This window comes from Hylaeus anthracinus, unplaced genomic scaffold, assembly GCF_026225885.1.
Source record: "Hylaeus anthracinus isolate JK02 unplaced genomic scaffold, UHH_iyHylAnth1.0_haploid 11985, whole genome shotgun sequence".
Taxonomy (NCBI): Eukaryota; Metazoa; Arthropoda; class Insecta; order Hymenoptera; family Colletidae; genus Hylaeus; species Hylaeus anthracinus.
Window position 1 is genome coordinate 6,183,341 of NW_026534333.1, and position 22,662 is coordinate 6,206,002.

General features: G+C 36.2%; 3 protein-coding genes across 10 annotated transcripts; 2 read left to right on the forward strand and 1 right to left on the reverse strand.

Annotated features, from left to right (window-relative positions):
* The first annotated feature begins 860 nt into the window (after positions 1-860).
* Positions 861-2,081, forward strand: LOC128886974 (transmembrane protein 170A). Its single transcript, XM_054142300.1, has 4 exons — positions 861-1,002; positions 1,147-1,421; positions 1,507-1,612; positions 1,701-2,081. The coding sequence occupies exons 2-4, from the start codon at positions 1,328-1,330 to the stop codon at positions 1,894-1,896; spliced, it is 396 nt and encodes a 131-aa protein (XP_053998275.1). The 5' UTR covers positions 861-1,002; positions 1,147-1,327; the 3' UTR covers positions 1,897-2,081.
* LOC128886965 (monocarboxylate transporter 10) lies at positions 862-22,578 on the forward strand. Of its 8 annotated transcripts, none has more exons than XM_054142284.1 (9): positions 862-1,002; positions 12,614-13,094; positions 14,353-14,504; positions 16,889-17,162; positions 17,265-17,400; positions 17,729-17,891; positions 17,960-18,206; positions 18,292-18,444; positions 20,143-20,281. In XM_054142284.1, exons 2-8 carry the CDS (start codon positions 12,665-12,667, stop codon positions 18,438-18,440), a joined length of 1,551 nt encoding a protein of 516 aa, XP_053998259.1. In that variant the 5' UTR covers positions 862-1,002; positions 12,614-12,664; the 3' UTR covers positions 18,441-18,444; positions 20,143-20,281. The 8 variants fall into 8 exon arrangements, with proteins under 8 accessions (XP_053998259.1, XP_053998253.1, XP_053998254.1 ...); XM_054142278.1 differs by having other exon boundaries at positions 905-1,002; positions 18,292-18,432; positions 20,143-22,578; XM_054142279.1 differs by lacking the exon at positions 862-1,002 and adding an exon at positions 5,464-5,603 and having other exon boundaries at positions 18,292-18,432; positions 20,143-22,578.
* Positions 2,184-5,163, reverse strand: LOC128886964 (E3 UFM1-protein ligase 1 homolog). Its single transcript, XM_054142276.1, has 4 exons — positions 4,944-5,163; positions 4,103-4,680; positions 2,519-4,021; positions 2,184-2,443 (listed from the first exon to the last, which is right to left on the reverse strand). The coding sequence occupies exons 1-4, from the start codon at positions 5,021-5,023 to the stop codon at positions 2,301-2,303; spliced, it is 2,304 nt and encodes a 767-aa protein (XP_053998251.1). The 5' UTR covers positions 5,024-5,163; the 3' UTR covers positions 2,184-2,300.
* Positions 22,579-22,662: the final 84 nt, after the last annotated feature.

A 22,662-nucleotide genomic window follows, 5' to 3' on the forward strand; every position in this document is an offset into this window, starting at 1 on the left:
AATTTTCGTCGAGTTCTGCTGCGTATTTTGATACGACTTGTAAATTCTGCGAACATTTTCATCAGGATAATTTACATACTAGAAATGTGGATACGATACACACATGTATATATATATATATAGTATAGAATACTTTGCTACATAAACATAACCTCTAACCAATTTTATGTTTTGGTAATACTGCATATTTTGTCCCTTTTGATATGTGAAACGATGTTTTGGTAAAGCCAGTGTAGATGTCGATATTTTGTCATCCATGATCGATCAATTATTTTACTAGTATTTTAAGAGGTAACCTTTGTTTACGCGCGCTTTTTCGAGTACAATATGTCAATTTTTACTTGTATCTAGTTTGGTATAACCCTAAATTCCCTACATGTTCAGCGCCATGTTTTTAACTAGGAATGTGTCGTTCACGCATAATAGATTGATAAATATATTTTTATTTGATTTTATTATACATTTTTCGTTAATGACCCTTTCAGTGCAAAGCTATAATTATTATGTACATTGTAACTTGTATAACTTTACTTCAATTTGTATCTATAGAGATAATTCGTTGTGTACATGAGCACATGTGTACATTTTTTACGTCATATGTAGAGCAAAAGACTTGAATTTTTAATTGTAACATATAAAAATCAACGAATCTGTATTGAAGAAATTTACCATCATAATTTTGCATAGCAATTGCAAATCACTAATAAGATGGACGATAGTCATTTCACCAATGGAAAGTCAGAACGCACCTAAAGCTTTCCGCGGGTTTACAGTAGTACGGTACGGGTAAATCATTTCCGTTTTGTGCAGTTTTGTGATAACTTGGCTTTCTAAGAAGTGATTAGTTCAAACTGTTATGTTTGTGATTTTTTTAAATATTTCAGTATGTTTAGGAAATGTTACACGCAGAGTTTCCTATTAAATGTTTAAAGACTACCTACCAATATGGATATTAATAAATTACTGCGACGTACATAACATCAACAAAATTAGAATGAAAAGGTAAGTTAACATTTGTATTTTGAATATTTTTACAGTCTGTGTTAAATGTAATGCACTTAAAAGTATAAGAGAAAGTTGTACTGATATTTGTACCATCACAAAGTTTTATTGTATCGATGTACATTATTACATTTCTTGTTTTAGATCTTGTTCATCATTGCCACTGTGCATACAGTTTTATATTCCGCGAAAGCATATAGAATAATATTTATAGATGTAAATAGTTAATATTGATATAGCTCTATAACTTTTCTAATGTCCTATGGATGTGCATAAAAATATCAATGTAGAACCAATAGTTTAAAGTAGTTACAAGATATTTACTATGGAACTACAAACAGATATTTCTACTTTGCGATCACCAGTTAATATGAGAAATACAGGCAATGTATTTTATACACCCTTGACTTCATTTGCTGGTATGTAGGTATTGTTTACAATTAGGTTTATGGTTATATATTTATTATGAAGATTTATGGACTTCCTTTGGTCTAATTGTTACAGAAATGTGGTATCAAATATTTTTATGGGCCCTATTTTCTTCTATTTTTGTTCATACCATAGCTGGTGCAATCTGTTTTGCTACATTACGACAACATAAATATGGAAAGTATGTAAGAATATAGAAGAAATCTTATCTTTATACAAAATACCATAGAATATGAATATAAAATAACCAAGTAACTTTTGGTTTAAAGATTCTTTCCATTGCTGATTATAATAATGGGTATATCGTTACCACTAACATCAGGAGTTCTTAGCTCTGCTGCTGTTGCTTTTGTGTATAGAGCATCACGTTATCCACTGCCACCATTATATGCATTATTCTGGGGTATTGGGCAGACTGTTGTAGCAGGATGTGTTGGATTTACAAGAATTTTAGCTACTTTGTAATACAAAGTCATTTTCAAACAATGTACAAGGAATATTAATATTAAGAATGGGTTGTAAGTAATGTATGATGAATATTTTGAAAAAACAAGTGAATACTATTTTCTTTGTATTAATTAGTATTACTTATAGACAATTCTGTATATGGAAATTTGTACATATATAAATATATCAGATAAACAATATAATCTATTGACTTCTATTATTTTTTAATGTTAGTAAATCAATTCAAATTTTGTTTTCATAAGTGACATAATTTAGGGTTTTTAATATTATTTATTAAACCAGTGTTTGAGTGTAAAATAGTGCCTCCCCTTGATGTGATTTATTGTAAAATATAGTATAAAACTCTTGTATATAATTTTATACAACAAATAATATTTATATTTATTTACAATTATATATATTTATTCTTGTGGTTTATCAGTTTTTAAATGTTGTTTAAAGTTATTTGCTATATTCTTAATCTCTTCCAAGTTAACCTCTAATTCCTTGGTAACTTCAAGTTTTGTAGTTTCATCTGTACAAGTTAAATTTTTCAATACCATATCTGCAAAATAATAGTTATATTAAATAATACCATATTATAATGAATAAAGCATTAAGATGATTAAATATTTCATACCATGGTATTTAGACAGTACTGTCATTGTTGAAGGTTGTAAATGTGTTTGAAGAAATGAAAGAATTGTAGATACATGTCTTCCAGATATATGCACAACACTTTGTGTTGCTGCAATAAATAATATACTTGTAACTAAATGCAATGCTAATGCAGGATCTTGTGTAGCATTAAGCTTTTCTAATAAAGCTTGTCTGTGCCCTAAAATAAATGGTCTTTCCTTCTTTTTATCATACTTTTTTAGTACCAAACAACAGGCCGCCATTGCAGGATCCGCGAAATTTAAAAAATCTTCTATAGAAGTTTCAGCAATAGATTTATGTATGTTACTTAAAGGCTCTTTAACATCATCTGGTAAATCAAGCAGCATCTTTTGTCTTGTTTCTGTGGTAATATTGTTAGGAGCTTGAAGCATATTTTGTTGTGCAGCTAACTTAAATAATTCTGTGACAAATTCGGTACCAAGGGATTTTAATAAATATTTTGTTAAAGTTGGTTGATCTGCCTTATTTATATGTTTAATGCCTTTATCAAATATTTTAATGTTTGTTATGAAAACATTAAGCCGTTCTTCAACTTCACTTAAATTGGTAGTTTTATTGTTCTGTGATAACTGATCAGCGACAGACAGGGCATAATTATTTATTTTCGGTTGCAAATATAACGCCAATTCCTCTACTAAATCATCAATTACTGTTAAATTATCATCTTTTGTAATCTCATTTTTTATGTCTTCTAAAGGCACTAATTGAAGCTCAATTTTTCCTGATATGATTTTTGGATCCTCGTCATCGGAATCATTTTCACGACCTTTTCCTTGTAGGTACTTTTTTTTAGTAGATTTTGTTTTCGTCTCTCTTCCTTGACTACCACCACCTGCTTTACCAGTTGCTGCTTTTTTACGTCGTTCTTCTTTTCTACCTCCTTTAGTTTCAAGTAATGAACTGGCTGATTTAGATTTAATTTTGTTTTCTGCTATAGTCTGGAACCATTGACCGCTGGCCACTACTTCCCTAGCTTTTGTTTCTGCTATAGTCTCAAAGGATTTATATAGAGATTGCAAAAATGCATCAGATATTACTACAGTATTTGCGAATACATGTGTATTATTATTTAATTTTTTTTCTACCATTTTAAGAAGCATTTCCATATCTTTCTCAGTAAATACAGATGGTAGAAGAGGGGTTATATCAACAAAAGATCCAGTTGCAATGGCTTCTTCAATATTTGCATCTACCTGTTCGCTAATTATTGTACCTACAGCAACAGAGTCTAAGAAGATTATGTCTTCATTTGGGAAATGACGTTTCACAAAGTTTGGTGGATCTGATATTCCAAGTCGAGTGAGTGCATCATACTCTAAGTAACCATTCTGTTTGTAAAAATTGTCTACCCATTCATTTTGGCTTTTAGAATATATAGTTGGTATGTAAAGACTGTATGTTCCCTGTTTTCCTGCTACAATACCAGGAATTTGTTTCATTCCCTGTAAACTATCTAAAATTGCTGTAAATCATAAATATATATTTAAGTGCTGAAGATCTCATTATAACTAGAGTATACAATTACTTTATATTGTTTACTTACAGAAAAATAGTCTGTCAGAAATACCACACTGTTCTAAAACAACGGATATTGGTGTAGGTTTTGTAATTGCAGACAAGGCCCCCCTTATTTTAGTTTTATTTTTAGCTATAAAACTCTCTGTATAAAAGACTCTGGAGTCCTGTACATCTTGTTTACCAGATATTGTTTTTCCTAATTCTTTTTCAATAAGCGATTGCAAGAAGTCAGCTGGTAAATTATAATGTATCGTTAACTCTGTTACGTTGATACTACCATGTTGCATTAATTTATCATTGATCTCTTCAGCAATTTTGTTCATGTAAGTTTTGTCAATGAGTTGTCCAAGTATTATCTTAAGCCCTTTATTGTACTTTTCTATTTCATTTGTTATCTTAGACACTTGAGATAAATTGATATTAAGAATCTGTGCCAAGTCCACCAAACTGATTCTTCCTCCATGAACGTACAATTCATCTTTAATTTCCTTTCCAAGGTGCTGTGGTGTAACATATTCTTTACCATCATTAGTAAATACTACATCTAAAAGTTTACTCTCTATTAATTTTGTTACAATTTCCACACAATTTCGTTCCGATAACCTATACGATAAAAAAAGAAACCAAGATTATAACAAAATATTCCAGTTTGAAATATGTTTTGAAACAAATTGTCATAACACGTATGCAGAAAACGATTGCGAGCAAATCGTAAGTCACTCGATGTATTGCGAGTTTGATTAATTGTTTTATAAAAATTGAACTTTTATTTTACAGCTGTTTACATTCCGTTCAGTATGTCATTGAAGAGATACAATCGTCAAAAACATATATAGATATAAATCATTCATGAAAAAGATTCATACTTTTGTAAGGTGGAGCTTAATTGTGCTTTTTGAAAATCAGCTGCCAATCTCTTGACTTCGTCCCAATCCATAGAAGTCATTTTAAAATTTTACTTCACTACTATATGTATCTACGATTGAAACACTTTGATACTGTTCAATATTGTTTAGAATAAGATCAGGTGAGACAAATGCACCGTGAACACTGGTGAATACCGATTGGGAGACCATGTATGCTGAATTCACCAGTAGAGGGCTACCAATGTAGTAAATTCTCGCATGTTCTTCTTCAGTACCTATTTCTTCGAAACAAGTGATCCTCCAATCGAATTCCTTTCATAGTTTTGTTGTTCTCAATTCTTCAGTTTCACTGGTCGAAACGAGTAAATATTTATTTATTGTGAAAACAAGGAAACACGCTACACACGCTAAGTAATAGTTAATACACATAGTACAACAGAAATATGAAATAGACTTTGTATATACTAGGATGAAATTAGGGATTTTTGTTCAATAATGTTTTCGAACAATATGAAATTGTTCTTACACGTGTCTTTGGACATGCTATTGCTTGTGCGTGATGTGTAGAATTAATGAAAATAAATAACAAAATGCGAAGTTTTTTCTGTGAAAAATATTGTCTCTGAAGAAAATACTGTGAAGATGGAAATATTGTAAAATGTAAGGTTAGACCGTGTATGTTGCTTTATCGATTAGCTTTTTCGTGCATAACACCTATATCGTTGAATTGTCGGTTTTCTCAAATATATTGCGTTCAAATATGCATGATCAATTAAATTAATTGTATGTTTTTTTAAATGAAAAGTGAAAAGTGAAAGTGATTCATCAGTGACTTAATTGTACGATCTGACGAAATATATATTATTATTACTTTATCGTTTAACAGTACAGTAAACTTATAAGAAGTTTAAATATTTTCAATAATAATGGGAGGACTGAACAGTGTGATTTCTACAAACATACTGTTGTTATTATTAATTTATTACATGTAACTAAGGTATATAATCAATTATGCTTTTAGTGTAGCTGTTATCATTATGTAAATCTTGTGCGATTTCTTATCTATTATTTTAGATTATAATTTACCATAAACTGGATACTAATAGAAAAGAGACAGTAAAAGAATATTGTAGCCACCTCGATGTGGAATCGCATAAGGTTGACCTCATTGGTGACATTATAGTCGTATCACACTTTTCTTTACTGATATCGACACAAATGCATTAATCCTTTATGCTTAGACTGATAATAAATTATCATCTTGTATTGCAAGAAAGGAAAATATAACAGTGTTATAAAATATATTATAATATATTAGATTTTACAAATCAAAATATTCACGAAAATTAAGCAATAACATTGTTGACATGAAAATATATTATTACGATTAGTTTACATTTTTTGTAACAGAACCATTCAATAAATAATATTTATACATACATATTTTTCTTGTCACCATGATATATTTTTTTCACAATGTATTCATATTATTTTGAAATGATCAGTTTATCATTCATTTAGTTACTAGTATATTAATTATTATTGTTATTATTATATTTAAACTGTTTTATAGAATTTGTATATATTGATATATATATAAGCTTGGTGTATTTAGGTTAAATTATCGAGTCAATTCTCCAATGATCGCATTCGTGATTATTTTTTGATTTGGTGTGATTTATTTTTTTAATTTATAACATAAAAGTTCTTAATTTTTGATAATTTGTACTTTGTTTTTAGTTGATAAGTCAGTTGTTTTGGTATTATAGGTCACTGCTTAACCCGCGGGTCATAGGTTACCGACTAATGTTATGAAGGAATGTCTGACTGACAATCGATAAATGAAAAAGTTGATAAGTATCGTTGATACAAAACCGTTTAAAGATCAACTAAGGAGACAACATAAGACGGTATTTCTTTGTCAACTGATTTAGAGTCATTCTACTGTTGTTATTGTTTACGCAACATGATCCGATTTACATGTTCGGTAATCGCAGGCGACTAATGATAAGGATTCAATTTCTCAACATTTTTATTTTTACTTCTTTTATCACACCTGCAGTACAGTATTATCAGTGACATAATTGGGAATTTGTAAAGTTATGATTTGATTTATTTTTATCAGGAAATGTTCGATCCAAGTCCAAACATTGTGTACAGTAGTATCTCGATTACCGCAGGGAATCGGTGCTAGGTGTTCTTGCAATAATCGAGGTACGATACTGGTTATATGGAAAACACGTAAAATGTATTTAGCTAAATATTTCATAAATTACTTATGTTCTAGTAATATAAAAAAGTGTCCTAGTTGAATGGTCCGATCGTGAAAGAATCGTAATGCGTTAGTTTTTATTCGTCGTCGTTCTTATTCGAGCACGATTTCGTCCATCTCCGTCATGAAGTTAATTCGGTTACCCCGTCGTCAAACAGGGGCGTGGATCTTAATCGGCGATACGTATGGCGCGGCGCTTGCGTTAGCGCGTTTAGAGTGCAAGAAACACCAAAGTCTACGTGCAGTCAACGAAATTCGTTTAGCGGTATAGCTGTATGTTGTATCTATATGGGAGTCGGGCAACCCGCGCGCTCCGACCGTTGCCCGTCACCCCTTTCCTCTTCGCCTATCGGTTTCGAGCTCGCTTTATCGCTCGTTAGACGCGTTAGTTCTCTTCTTAACGCGGAACTTTCGACCTCTCCATTCGCTGGTGAATAAAACTTAGTTTATGCTCGACCCTGTCGTCGGTGGGATCGGTGGAGGGACCAGCGGTCGGCCCAGTAGACGATCGGCTCGGTGGAAACGCATGGACTCACGAATCACCGCCGACGAAAAAAGAACCGACTCTGGTAAACTCGAACGACAACTATTTTCGACTATGCTTCGTTCTATCTGCGCTCTACCATTCCGTTATGTAGTTTCTTTTTAGAACCGTCTTTCTCCATCTTTCTCTTTCGCTTGCTCGCGGACTTCAGCTGTGTCTTTTTAATCGCTACTGCGGACGGCCACATGTAGACGGAACTCCGGGTCAGTGTCTCTCAAACCACGCCTTCATCGCGGAATTCCTCGATTCTACTAGCTTTTCTTTTTTTTTTTTTTTTTCTTTGAGAACCATCTAAAATATTTTATCTTTATCCTTCATCTTTTGTTCCTTTTAGTTTTTTATCGTTATCCTAAGTAAAAATTAAGAAGCAATCTTTGTTTACTCCAATTTTAGCAATGACTCGTGTCACTCGACGGCCTTTCCACACGACGCGACGCACGAACGATAGCGGTTATAGAGATTAGGATAAGTCAGATTAGGACGACAGTCGGTACAACGTGAGTTTCGGTGATAATTGCTGTGCGGACTACACGTTGCACCGTGATCAGTTGTGACCCATTATCGTATGAATTTCATAAATCATACAATGCTGTATTTATCTATTCTAATAATTATATTTCTCTAAACACTTTAAAGTAATCGCAACACTTACTACCGGTATAGATCGTAATCACAACTGTAGTAATTATTTTTTTTTTTGGATTTAACATGCGTTGCTCTCTTTTTTCCTAGAGACAGAATTTGTTATCAATAACGGTTCGCGCGCAACGGGTGAGGAGATTAATCAACATGGGAGCCAAGTGTGATATATTTCGAACCACTCAATTTGAATGCAGATTAATGTCAAGGTTAAAAGATGCAGTCCTTATGGTTTTGAGCAAACAGCACGCGTGAATGGTTGATCAAATAACTACACGTCTCGCGAGCTGCGTTTCTCGTATGACAGTTTTCATGAATCACGTACAGTTTTTCGCTCTATGATTTTGTTTTCTTTCTTTTGCTCGAACATTAAACATTGTTAAACGTTTGATTTACGTCAGCTGTAACACGTTCATAGTATTTATAATTTTTTATTAATACGTCATTGTAACATAGCGTGCAGAAACATCGAATAAATATATAGATAATCAATGGTCTTCCGTAATTTCTCGTTTGTTAACCAGGAGATTAGTTTATTCTCTCATCCCGAGTATCTGTTTGTCATCTGAGAAACATTGCATCAACTGATGTAACTGTCCTAACGTACTGAATCGATCACTTCTGATCATATCAATAACAATATCGCTGATCGATAAATGTTTGGAATCATAGACGATCATGTGGGATACTACAAGTTTTTTAACGGTTCAAGTCTAATAGAAGATTGGTAATCCAGCAATATTTGATTTCAAATGCATTTTCGAATTGTTCTCCTAGGTAGAGAAACTTCGCTGTACAATACCGAGAAATTTCTCTCCGTTTTTCAATTCGTTCTAAAATGCACGTCCGATGGATAGTGTACGAGTACTAAAATTTGCAAGAAAACGCCAACTCCAGATTCAGTTTTCAAGTTTCAGTTGGCGCTGGAGTAATCTTAAATTCAGTAACCGCGAGCGCTGGTAACACAAAGGAGGATCTACTTGGTTCTTCGCGTCACATTATGTTACGTTAGAAATTCTTAACCATGATTTACCTACTAACAAGATGAGATCTCGAATGAAGAGCGTACAGAAAATGCCTGAGTATTAAGCGTTCTTTGGTAGTTACTTTATGTGAAATTGTTTATAGAAGGTCTGTATGCGGAAAGAAAGAATATCAGACCTTCCTTATTATCTTTTATTTGACATTGCAATTGGCCTTTATTAATCTTCCTTATAAGGAAATCGAACTCGTTACAACTTTCGAAGAATTCGCGGAGAACGTCCCTTCCCTCTGCTAGATGCACGTATATTCTTTCCTTTTCTCGAGCACCAATCCTATTATATTATAATTTACTTGCTCCATTATATTATTATTAGCTTCTTCGGGGCTTAGCTTGAATTAGGCCCGACCGTTTACTGTTCATATTAGAAGGTTGCATTGAACCATCATTACTTACTTTCGATCTCTTCGCTCGCATGACGGACAAAATTTGCAACGTTTTCAACGCTGTACGTTGCTACGCTTGCACTTTTATTTCTGCTCCAATCAGCAATCGTCACTTTGTCGGGTCTTGCGGTGTTGAGAATGACGTTATCAAGATAAATGGTATTCAAACAAATTAGAGTGATCATCACCCATTAACCTTTGGCATAACGTGAAAGAGAAACAAAACTACGACTTTTCGTCGTCTTTTTCTGAACAAGTCGAATCATCGATTTCCAGCCAATTTGGAAAGTATGATTAAGTTAGAATAATTACGATTAAGTTTAATGTCGATCACGTCACTGGTTTTTCTATACATTGATTTTTATCGTGTCGAGTACACGTAATGTATTATGCAGGTACGCGTGCTTTATGCATATTTATCAACACGTACGAATTGTCACGTGAATTGTTCAACATGACATTGTACGATATAATCCCTTCCTCTAACAGCGTACTTGTGATACACAACAGAGCGAAGAAAACGGTTAGAAATTGAAAATTCATCGTCTTCGCTAAGACGTCTAGCCACCCTGAACGCTCGCCAAATGGGTACTGATTCTTAAAAAAAGAATTAATTAAAAAATGAATCAAGTAATCGCAAAAATCCATTGCTATTCTTCAGATAATGTATCTAAAAGTAGTGTGTACAAATTTCAGAGCGATCGGACCGCACGTTTACTTTCTTTTGGGATTATCTCGAAACTACATTTTTCGAAATGGTACAACGTAAATCTCACAAACTGTCGGTCCGATTGCTCTGAAATTTGTACACGCTACTTTTAGATACATTATCTGAAGAGTAGCAATGGATTTTTGCGATTACTTGATTAATTTTTTGATTAATTTTTTTTTTTAAGAATAGTACCCATCTGGCGAGCGCACAGGGTGGCCAGACGCCTTAAGTGGAACGAAAATCCATTTAAAACTTCCTATCAATTTACAGCTACGTAACGATACACCGACACATTGAGCTTTGATATCGCGCGTTTGTTTTCCCCTCGTTGTTCGATCTTACATGAAAGCTGCTATCGAGCAACGCGAACGATTATCGCGTTCTCAACTTCTCTTTAATGTTCGTTGTATGGTAATTGAGAAATTCGAATAGATGTGCTGAACTAGCGCGAGCAAAGTTCCCAGCGCTGGTGACGAGTGCGCCCCGTGAGAAAGAGAGAGAAAGAGAGAGAGAAAGAGGGAGAGGGAGGGAGAGAGAGAGAGCCTGCGAGCGGAATCTGCGCGAAATTCGCGAGAGTCTGTTGCGAATCGTTAGAGCGAACGGGTGTGCGACTTGCTAGAGCGAACGGGACACGCTTGTAAGACAATCACATCAAACAAAATCTGTTTGTGGCTCGCGATTAGTTAGTCAGGCTTGTTTATTTAATCGTTAGAACGCAACCCCTTCGTGCTCCGCACCTTGGACGCAGTGAACATGACTTTTTATTTTCTATGCGCAGTAGTTCGTTCAGGATAAAGAATAATTATTCCGTTAACTGAAAGTATAATTTTCACGTTTTACAAGACTTGCATATTTATGGTTCGATCAGGATCTAGCGGTTCGCAATAAATAACACAGCGGTTATTTATCGTCACAGATAAGAATATCAATTTCAAATGCAAACTACTTTTCGACTCTCGATGTTTGTTTGTTTATCTGTCTCTCTTTGCTGTCACTTTCTTATTATAAAAGAATACGGCTATTTTTTAATCAACTGGATGACATCATCATAGCAATGCTACGAAATTTTAGTAATCTTATAGAAAAATTCTGATCTGCGCGGTATACCTTTTCTGTTGCAACGTGTTTGGACAGTGAACATTACATTACATCGAGGCGTAACCTTCGTTTGTTTTGGATGAATATAACTCGTTTGTCTTTCTCCTTCAATTGCGTACTTTCATACTCTTCCTCTCCTCGTTAGCTCGATGCCTCTTCTTGCACGCTTTCCTTTAGGGCTACACAGGATAGCGAGAGAGTGGCGAACTTTGCGTACTTTTTTGTGACAGAAAATCTTCTTTCATTGAAAAGTCATTACACGCGTTTCAAAGCTTGTAGACTTTCGTTTATTAACCCTGTAAGTTTCGCTTGGAAATCGGTCAAATTAAAAACGTTCCAATCGTTCTCGTAATACGAGTTTTCGAGGATAGCTTTCGCAGTAATCAGCGTAACTTCGTTATTTATATCCGAATGAAACAAACGAAACAGGTTACAAAATTCTGTTGCAAATTCACGAATGCGCGTGTTGTGTCTCAATTATGAAATTTCCTACGGTGACCCGCATGTCGGACACACACCGGGGCCAATTAGTTTTTGAAAAGAAAGGAAAACTTGTTTCAAAATTTAGTACACATTAATATGCGTTGGTTTCGCTTTATACGTTCGAGTTGGTTAATTGCAAAATCATGCAATCGGACATTATCACGTTCACATCCATGGGGTATCGGTGCCGTTAAAATGTTGGCTTGGCAAACCGTTTATAAAATTCTTAATAGCCCAATTCGCACGTGTGTCGGTCTTTGCTTTGCTTTGTACTCTTGTGTCAATTAATCCAAAAATCATGAAATTTGCTACGGCGACTGTCACGCATAGGCCACCGGAGCCAATTAGTTTTTGAAAAGAAAGCAAAACGGGTTGCAAAATTCTGCCATCGAAGAATATACGGGCGTGCGTACCCAATCAAATTTTTATCGAAAAAAAAAAAAAAAAATAGGTGTATCGAATGAAGTTTTTTTTCTTTTGTTTCCTGTGCATAGTTCTCGGACATCCGTTAGCCAAACGAAAGCCAATCGAAAACCTAGTCAACAATGGCAATCGCAGATAACATGGAGGCGAAAAGAAGTTGCAGCGATGTTTTCAGCGCGACGAACGAGGACGGAGGCGAGGTCCAGCGACCGGAAGATAACTCCAATTTAAACGTAGAAGGGAATCCCCTATTGGAACCCGATCGAAAGTTCACATCGGTGATAATCGACGCTTCAGTCGCCAAATTGAAGAGGACGGACAAGGACGAGGACGATCACGCATCGATGAATAACTTAAGAAAGGATACGGAAACCGATGAACGAAACGTCGTTACTCCGCCGGATGGCGGTCTACGAGCATGGATGATCATGATCGGTAGTTTCGTTATCAACGGTGTACTGTTTAGTGTCATTAATTCGTACTCGTTGATCTATCTGGAGCTGCAAAAGCGACTGTTAGAATCCGGCGACAGCTCGGCGTCCGCGAAAGCGGGTAAGTCCTTGATTCCTTTAACTTATCGATAAGCGAAAGTGACAGCAGGAACGATCACGATTTATTCACGTCTCTCACGAAGAACCACCTGCCTTTTGGTAGTATTACGATTACCCAGACATCCTGTATATTTAAACATTTCCGTATGCAAAGCGGTGATAATATCGAATAGACTTATTAGGCGAAACAGGTGAAAGAAATTGCAAAAAGACAATTCTTTTCCGTGTGTGTTTCTGTAAACCACTGTTCGTGGCGATCGCTCGTTGCAGTCAACGAACCGTACTCGCGTCTATCTTACCATTTTTAATATTTATCAATTCTTATTTAATAACGCATTAAGATAACGCACTATCTTATAGTTTCTTTTAACAGACGGATCGTTGAACTGTCTGGATTTCATTCACGTAATTTCATCGTCGACTATTCCTGGATTATTTTTTTTTTTTTGATCGATGGAAACTTCAACTTTGATATATTATTATCCGATTAAATATTTCCAGGAGTAAATATTGAAAATACGTATTTCCTATTACGTAAATATCGATTGGTTCGTAGCCCCATAAGAATGCCCAGTACGGTATCGTTTAATTCCTTTTGTTAATTTGTCCGTGGCCCATATTCGTATGCTTCGGAATTGAATTCTACGTACTGTTGGTTTCTTAGACTTGATCGTTTGTTAAATGTAGCACGAAATAATTACTCGGGGTAGCGTATCAATTAAACCGATCGATCAGGTTAATCATCCGTAGAGTCAATGCTCTAGACAACCTGGATCTGAATTAGTCGACAATTACACGAGTATTAATAGTAACGAGGGTCAAATAATATTAATCTAGGGGTAGTTACTCTTTGCAGTAAAACTAGGTCTTTACTAAGCAATGCGAGCAACGAGCAACGTTTATCATCGTGCGCGGTTTTATCAAAAATCAGAAGTTCACTAATCAAGATCGAGATAAAGCCGAGCGTCTCGACATTGAAAATAATTAGACAAATCTAACGCATAATCACATTACACGTAAAAAATCACAAATAAGAAATTTATTGATTAAGATTGAGATTGAACCGAAGGTTTCGACAATGATTGATAATACTCTGGATTATTTGTGTACTTGTATCGATAGTAGATTACATTATCGCGTATAGAAATATCGGTTACGCAAGTCGTTATGCATATTCTACGAAAAGCTTATTCGTAATTAGTTAATAATATATATTTACAGAATGGGTAATTGCCGAAATTGCTAAACTCTTGTTTCAGCTTTGGTGGGATCGCTAACTATTGGCACTACGTTCTTTTTGTCGCCGATCTCTGGGATACTCACCGATAAAATTGGTATCCAGATGACAACTTTTCTGGGTGGCGCTTTAGCGTCCAGTGGTATGCTTCTCTCATCAATATTTTCTAGCGAGGTAAACAGTTTTTAACGCGCCTAATATGAAATAAGCTTGCGATGTGATTCTATAAATAAATCGACACTCATTCCACTCCTCGATCGCCTTAGAATATCGAAACATCGTTTATAACCCAATGTGTTATCGATGCAGCTCATCGGACAGCGTTCTACCTATAATTGTATGCATTTCCATGTTACAAGTTCAAGATAGCAGTCATCGGCGTCTAGAACAGTCACAGTATTCACGATTCGCAAATCCGATCTATGTCAAGCGTTGTAACGCGTCAACTATTTTTATATGTTTCGATGTATTTTTAATATTGGCTGAACACTCGGTAGAGTTTTAACTAAAGCACTGGAAGCCTGAGTTCGAAGATCGGCGATGCGCAGAAGTTCGAGACACTTAACAGGGGTCGCGGATCGAGGAGGCTGACAACCGTCGATCCGCGTCCGCGAATTCTTTTGCGCATCATAAATAAACAATCGCACATTTGCGTAGAGGTATCGCAGGTTTACGCTGCTGATCTGAATGTCCCGCATTCGATATTATTTGCCGACGAAGGTTACTTCACCGCAGTGTATCGAATTTTCACAATGCATGTCAGTGGGCTGATAAAAAAAACCTTGCGCCATTACGCAATTAAGGCGTCAAGATCAATTTAGCGTGAACGTATAGGCAGAAATAATTTGCGATCAATTAATCAGACTGTTTTTTATAAAACTGGAAGATTAATCGACGAAGACTGTGTTTGTACTTTAGGTCGTAGCATATTTTTTTTTTTTAAATTAAGCTTAAAATTCTTTTTAACCTTTAGCACCTTGTTAATGTTATTTATTAACGTAAGATGAAATAATACGCACGGAAGATAACGTAATACTTAGTCCTTGAGTACGCATTTCAGAATGTACGATGATATAATGGTACCACGAAACCGTGAAAATTATTTTTTAAATTATCGTAATCACTGGTGTCGCTTTTATAATCTTTCATTGGAGACATTTCCTGGTTACGTGATACAGATAATGTATCGTAATGGTCCGATTTTAATTTGCTAGTTATACGCGAGGTTGTGACCCACTCGCAATGGTCTAAAACTATGATTGCAATATTCCATCACCGTATCGTGTGTCGTTTACTTAACGGACGCGACTACCCAAAATATCATTTCTAGCGATAGGTAACGAATGAAACGAACGTATAGTAATTTACGTTCGTTTCGAGTCATACAGACTCGAGGAGAGCAGCAGAGCCAAGTGAATTATTGGATTACGTCCCACTCGAAATTGTGCATCATGTGTGGTTTATGGCCGTCGGTGACCCACCTTGTTTTACTCGTTTGGCGAGACAATTCTTAAACGAGTAATTTGCAAATAAGTGGATTGGACGTGACCCGACCACCTTGATTCCCAGATTCAACACTTTGATTGCCGAGTACGAGTTAATTTATAATTATCTACCGTCAAACGTAATCAACGAGTGAATAATGATTGATGGGTATTTGAACAAAGATTCAAGACATTTTGCAAACAAGTTCTTCGGTTACACTACCGCTCAATAAGTATCCAAAAATCGATTTTGGTCACAATAACTTTTATGCAATGTTAATACATATGTATTTTCGCAAGTGTCCGGATACTTTCGAGCGGTAGTGTATTTCGACTAATGTTTAAAATTATTTTCATACGCTGAACTTATCAAGTTATACCACATGTTTTGATACCCTCTGTATGTACAATCCATACATAATCCTTACACTATTTACATGTTGTTTCATGCATACATCGTCTTTTCTATTCCACTAACCTATCGTCGCTTTCATCCCCTCAACCCTCCATTCTTATGTACATATATGTTCCCTTGCATTTATTTCGCGTATTCGCACCCAGCACACTGCGCCCTCCTCCCAGCCTTCCTCCCTCTTCCTGTATATCGCCACCAACCATCCCTTTCTTGCTCCTTTGTCATCCAGAATTTCTCTTATCCTCACGCCCACCGCTCTTCCGCCCTCTACATCATCGCATCTGTCTAACACGTGCTACCAAGTCTCCCACCTTCCCTCCCCCTACATACCCTGTACAGCCCATTTTCCATCCCTTTCCAGAGCCTGTTTCCCACCTCAGTTCTGAACCTCGCCAATCTCACCATAAACCTTTCCTCACCTTTTTAGGTATCTCGGCAGTCCTATTGTTACCACCTTCCTGTACCCATCTGTTGAATTTTGTGTTCCTTATTCCTTCTTCTATTCCTACCCACGAGAAATCGTCGCCCAACAGAGAGGATTTCACCTTCTATCGCACGAATCTTATTCCGTGCTTTGAAAAAGAAATCGGTTACTTACGACTAAAGAGCTATTAGGTGTTTTCACCGCTCAAGTTACCTCTAGAATCGCTGTGCTTCAGGTGGCATTACTCTACTTGACCTATGGAGTTATGTACGGACTCGGTGCAAGTCTCGCCTACACACCGAGTTTAGCGATTTTGGGACATTATTTTAAGAGGTATTTGGGTTTGGTCAATGGAATCGTCACTACTGGAAGTTCCATATTCACTACCCTCATGCCATACTTTATGGAGGTCCTACTACGTCGTTTCGGATTAGACATCACCTTGAGATGCTTGGCTGTCCTCACCGCGGTCATCATGGCGTGCGCGGTACTCTTTAAACCGATTCCACGTAAGTCTAATGTCCTGTATCGGACGTTGACCTCTTCACCTCTCTGTTTCACTTGTATAAACCATCTTCGATGGCGTGCTTTTATTCGTCGATGTTTTTCAGTCAACTCCGACCCTCGAGATCAATTAAAGACCAAAACAAACTTTCAATCCTGCTTGAAGGAAGTCGTCAACGTCTCCATTTGGAGGAAGAAACGATACGTAGTTTGGGCTAGCTCTATTCCCCTTGCTCTGTTCGGGTTAGTATTACTTTATTAACGCTTTCGCTGCGACGCAGCTCATTCCAATCTTACGCTTCGTATCCTTCGATCTGGTCGTTTCCATTATCGAGTCGTGGCTGGTTATTAATATCGAAACAACGGTGACCGACGTTAAAAATGTTCTCAGTCGCCACGGAAGCCGTCGCAAACGCGTAGCGTGCATGGTTGTGAAAGCGAACTTGTTTCTCAACGGCAATCGAGTTACACGGGCTGAAATTTAAGCCATTCTACGAGAAATAACCGCAGCGAAAGCGTCGAGCGTATAAAGTGACATGGGTTTTCAGATCAATGACAATGTTCATTTCAGGTATTTCGTACCGTATGTTCATATAGGGAAATTTGTTCAGAAGGTATTTCAAGGCGACGAAAAGCTTCCGATTATGTGCATCGGTATCACCTCCGGCATTGGTCGGTTAGTTTTCGGTTATATCGCCGACTTGCCTAGAGTGAACAGAATATTGTTGCAACAGGTAAATTCCACACTCCTCGATACTTTGGTAACTCTTTAAAGTAACGTATTGATTTTCTTGATCGTCAGATATCGTTCGTTAGTATTGGCATTCTCACGATGCTCCTTCCTATTACCCCTTCGTTCACCGTGTTATTAGTCATAAGTCTGGCTATGGGATTGTTCGATGGATGCTTTATATCTCTTCTGGGACCGATTGCCTTTGATATATGCGGTCGAGAAGGAGCAACCCAGGCCATTGGGTTCTTGTTGGGCATGTGTTCTATACCGTTGACCGTGGGCCCACCGATTGCTGGTATTCTCTATGATCTCACCGGTAATTGCATTCTTATATATGTATATATTTATTTATTAGCATTTTAATAATCCTTGAAATATGTTTTTCTTGTTGTTTTGTTTAGGTAGCTATGATCTGCCATTCTTCCTAGCTGGCATTCCGCCAATAGTAGGGGGACTTACGATGTTCCTAATAAAGTTCGTTAAAGACGAAGACCATGACTCTGTCAGAGAGAACTCGGAAAATAAGGCAGCTTGTCAGAATGGTCGGTAAACAGGTATTTGTGCATCACTTATCTAACTAACAGAGTTTGTTTCTCCATGTGGTATCAAAATCCGCGTGTGTCGGTTTCTAAAACTGTTTTCACGAAGGCAGTTGAAACCTTCACGGAAAGCTTATTCGAAAAAATAAAACACGAATCCGGCTGCTGTCGAAGGGAACAGAGCACTTGGTAAAATCAATTCAATTTTTCGTGAAATTTTGTTTGCATGTTTTGCTCAACATTGATTGCTTCTCTCCTTCTCTCTTTCTCTCTCTACATATATATATATATTTAAATATTGCATCATTCGCTGACATTTATAGCATGCCTTTGTATCTCCGCTAATCCCTTTGCATGATTAATTTGTACATGTGAAAAATTCAATGAAATTCTATCTGGTGCACCGACTAATTGCTTTGGGAAATACTCTTGCGTAATAAGAATTGAAATTAATGCAAACGAGGGCAAAATTGCTTCCGAACATATACTGATAGTCGTGAAATAATCTTTTTCTGTAAACATCGAAATTACTTTATACGAGCAATAATTGTTGGGCCATTAGCGATGTTAGTTGTGCGACAAAATATTTTTTAACGAGTCATGCCTCCAATTAAGGTAAATACCCCAAAGGAATTGTTAAATATTTTGTTTAGAAAAACCATCTATTTACGTGTAATTGGCTAGTCCATATTCTAATTCTAGACTATATTGTAAACATTTCGAAGGTATCGCAAAAATTGGACTATTTGTGAAAAGGTAACGCAGTAATTACGATACGTACAACCTGCAGTAGCAGTATTCTCAACATTTATTCTCTTTTTCCTGTTTCAAATCTACCAAAGCTCGATGATTCACTCGATGCTAGGTGGAAAGAGATACCTATATGTCACAAACATGATTTTTGCGAATTATGAGTTCCGTACACTATTTCAATTGTGTCATGTACAGAATCAAAGGTGAAAAAAGCTCGTTTCTGGGTAACGCTTCGCACGATCCATTCATGCGCTCCTAAACGAAATATGAAATTCAATTAAAATACGTCCGCGGGACATGAGTTTGATGTTTTGTCACTGTTTCTCCCTCTATGTTATGCGAATAAAAAATTGGTTATAAAACCAACTTCCAACCGACGCGGAAATCCGTAAATAATTTTTTCCCTCTGAACTGACTTTGGAAAATGTCTATTTTTCCCTTCTTTTCTTTCATTAACACAAACGAGAAGGTATTTTTGTCTTCTGCTAACACGGTACTGAGTGAACTTCGTAACTATGTCACTTTGATTATTTTCAGTGTTAGGATCTCCTAACGAGATTTCATTTCTTGAAAGATTTAAAATGATTCATCGCACTGGCCACAGAAGCATTGATTATTCAGTAGCGTAAATGCAGTCGTATAATGTATTTTTATTTAAAGCTATTCACTTCATATATTTATTTGCTATACTAAACAAAGGCTCCTATGGCTGGCGCCATGGGTCACTCGTAGACCCCTATCACCACAAATAATCACAGTGCTCGAGTTACATCTACCACCTACTACCGCATACTTCCGCTAGACCCGCCCTATTTAGCAAGCGCAACTTCTTCTGTAAATATTTCTGTGAATTACGCTCGTTGCACGCGGAACTCGTTTCCAACAGTCACGTCTGGCTTGAAAACAGCTACCAAACTCCTATTGGCCCAGTTGGAAAACTATTTTGCTTACAATTCACAGGTTGCTCGAGCATCGACTTTCTGCCTCAGTGCTTCGTGGCTACTCTTAAACACATGTGCGACTCACAGGAGCAACCGAGCTGGCAGACGATGCGTCGAAACGTGCGCAATCACCGTCAAAGATGCTGCGGATTTAGGGAAGTCAACGTGTGCGAGGCACACGGGACGAAGTGTCTTGATCGTCACCGATATTCGGAGAGCGTGCCATTATTGTACGGTGAGAGCCAATCGCTCAGACTGAACGGTGACTTCCAAAGGACGGCTAAGTCGTCGATGTTGCTCACCTTCTAGTTTATGCACAAACGTAACTTCGAATAAATTGCAACGGTGGTATTTTTTATTGCCAATGCTTTGAAACGCAACGAAGGGTTCTCATCTTGCAGACGATGTTCGTATTCGTCAAACATCAAATCGAAAAAGAAAAAAAAAAAGGATAAAAAGAACCCATCGAAGCCGCAATCGTTTATCTATTAAAATATTTTGATGTCGACTAATACAAACATTCCACGCAAGATCGATCCCCGTTATTGCGTTTTGAAACTTCGGATAATTTGAAGAGGTAGCTCCGATGAGAGCAAGAGTTGCTTGGGTTGCTGCACCTAAAACTGAGATTTTTAGGTATAAGGAAATACCTTAATACCTTCAACTGCAGAGCAATTTAGTATGGAGTATATTTTTAAAGTAGCGATAGAAACAATAGATCTGAATACTACCATCACAGGGAGTAGTCTATTTTTTAACTTTTGTCCGGCCGTAGAAAATTCGATTCCTCGGTGTGCGTAAAAAATGTTAGAAGAGTCGTGAATTTTAGTGGTTGAAAGGATGTAAAATGGAGTTGAATCCTGATTGGATCCTGCAATTTTAACGTGTTATCGACGTACCCCGATAGATTTTCTCTGCGTTCGTCAAGGTTTGTCGCGGGCAGACCGATGATCGGATGAGTAGCAATTATCGTAGTTCAATGATGTCAATTTAACTTCAATTTGAAAGATTTCTAGACAATGATGGAATAATTACAGGAAAATAAACGTCCATCCTTAGCTTGTTCCATTCGAGATTTGATAAGAGATATTCTAATTCGTATTTTAAGAAGAGAATTGTGTTGTTGTCAAATACAGATGGGTGTAATGTAGCTCGTAATTACATATCATGCAATTTTATTTCGTAAATATTTCTCTTGCATAAAGAAATATATTTAACGTTGTTGCATTACGCGTTATATTACACCCTTGTTTCTGCACTCAGCGTTAAAAGGCGCTGTTCCTCGATTATCGATAACATATGAAATATAAATCCATGGGAATAACGACCCTGATATTTTTTAAACGTGTACTCTACGAACCACATTATTTTTGTTGGGTGCGATTTTTTATACTGATTTTGGTTTACAAGCACACGTGTCTTGTACGAATAGACCTGTACAAAAATACAATGACAAGACTAATGTGGTCTATTTGTGGAAGCATTTTTCACCGAATTATAACTACGCTGACATTTACTTTGACCTGCCACTCACGTTAACATGGCATTTAAAATCCAACGCAACTATTTCATTTTATATTCGACACTCGAATGGCTGCCTGGTTCAAAATCGAACTTCGTCAACGGAAAATAAAATGGTGACATCGCTTCACTGTCCGTGCCATACATACCTTTTGTATTCTCAACTTTTCTTACAACAAATCAAAGGTTACGACTGCTTGACAGGAATTTTATTTTCCGTTGTTGGAATTCACAGAGAATCCTTCTTTGTTTTTTCTAAAATTTTCGTGTATCGCGAATATTTGCAATAGCGCAAGGATTTTATTTTTACATGACTTATAACGTAACTTGGAACGAGACAATATTTCATGTTAAGCTCTCTACTTTGTTACTCGCATCGAGAAGATATTCCCATGTTTTACATCTTGAAGTTTTCATTTCTATTACATATTTGTTCGTAAGGAATGTCTGAGGCATTTGTTCATTCTGTTTATTTAAAAATTTGTGACTAGTTATTTAGCAAGAATCAATGTAATCTGATTTTCTCTAATAATAATTTGTAGGCTCGTTTTATTAGCGTTAACGCGAGAAAAAGAAATTACTATTTCCAGAACATTGTATATAAAATATGTAGTTTAGCGTCAAGTTATGAAAGACTAAGCGAAATAAAGAAGCAACAATGTTACGAGAATTGTGTCAATAAATAAATCGATCCTTTATAGAGTATCGTTTCTTACTATCTAGTATGTACGTTTACATACCATGCAAAACTTTACGTTTACGTTTCATTGCGTTTGCAGAATCATTTCCGCTACACGTAACTCGCGGTTTGCATATTTTATTTAAATTAAATGTGCATAACAATGTGAGAATTACTCCACGCACCAAAATTTGCAAAATGTATTGTAATATTACAATATAATTGATGTAATCTGCAATTATAAAGTTAACCCTACATGTGTCATTGTTCCGCGTAATTAATTATTAGCCGGAAATTATATTTGAAAAAATACCTGCTCGAGTAGAATACGAGGCACTG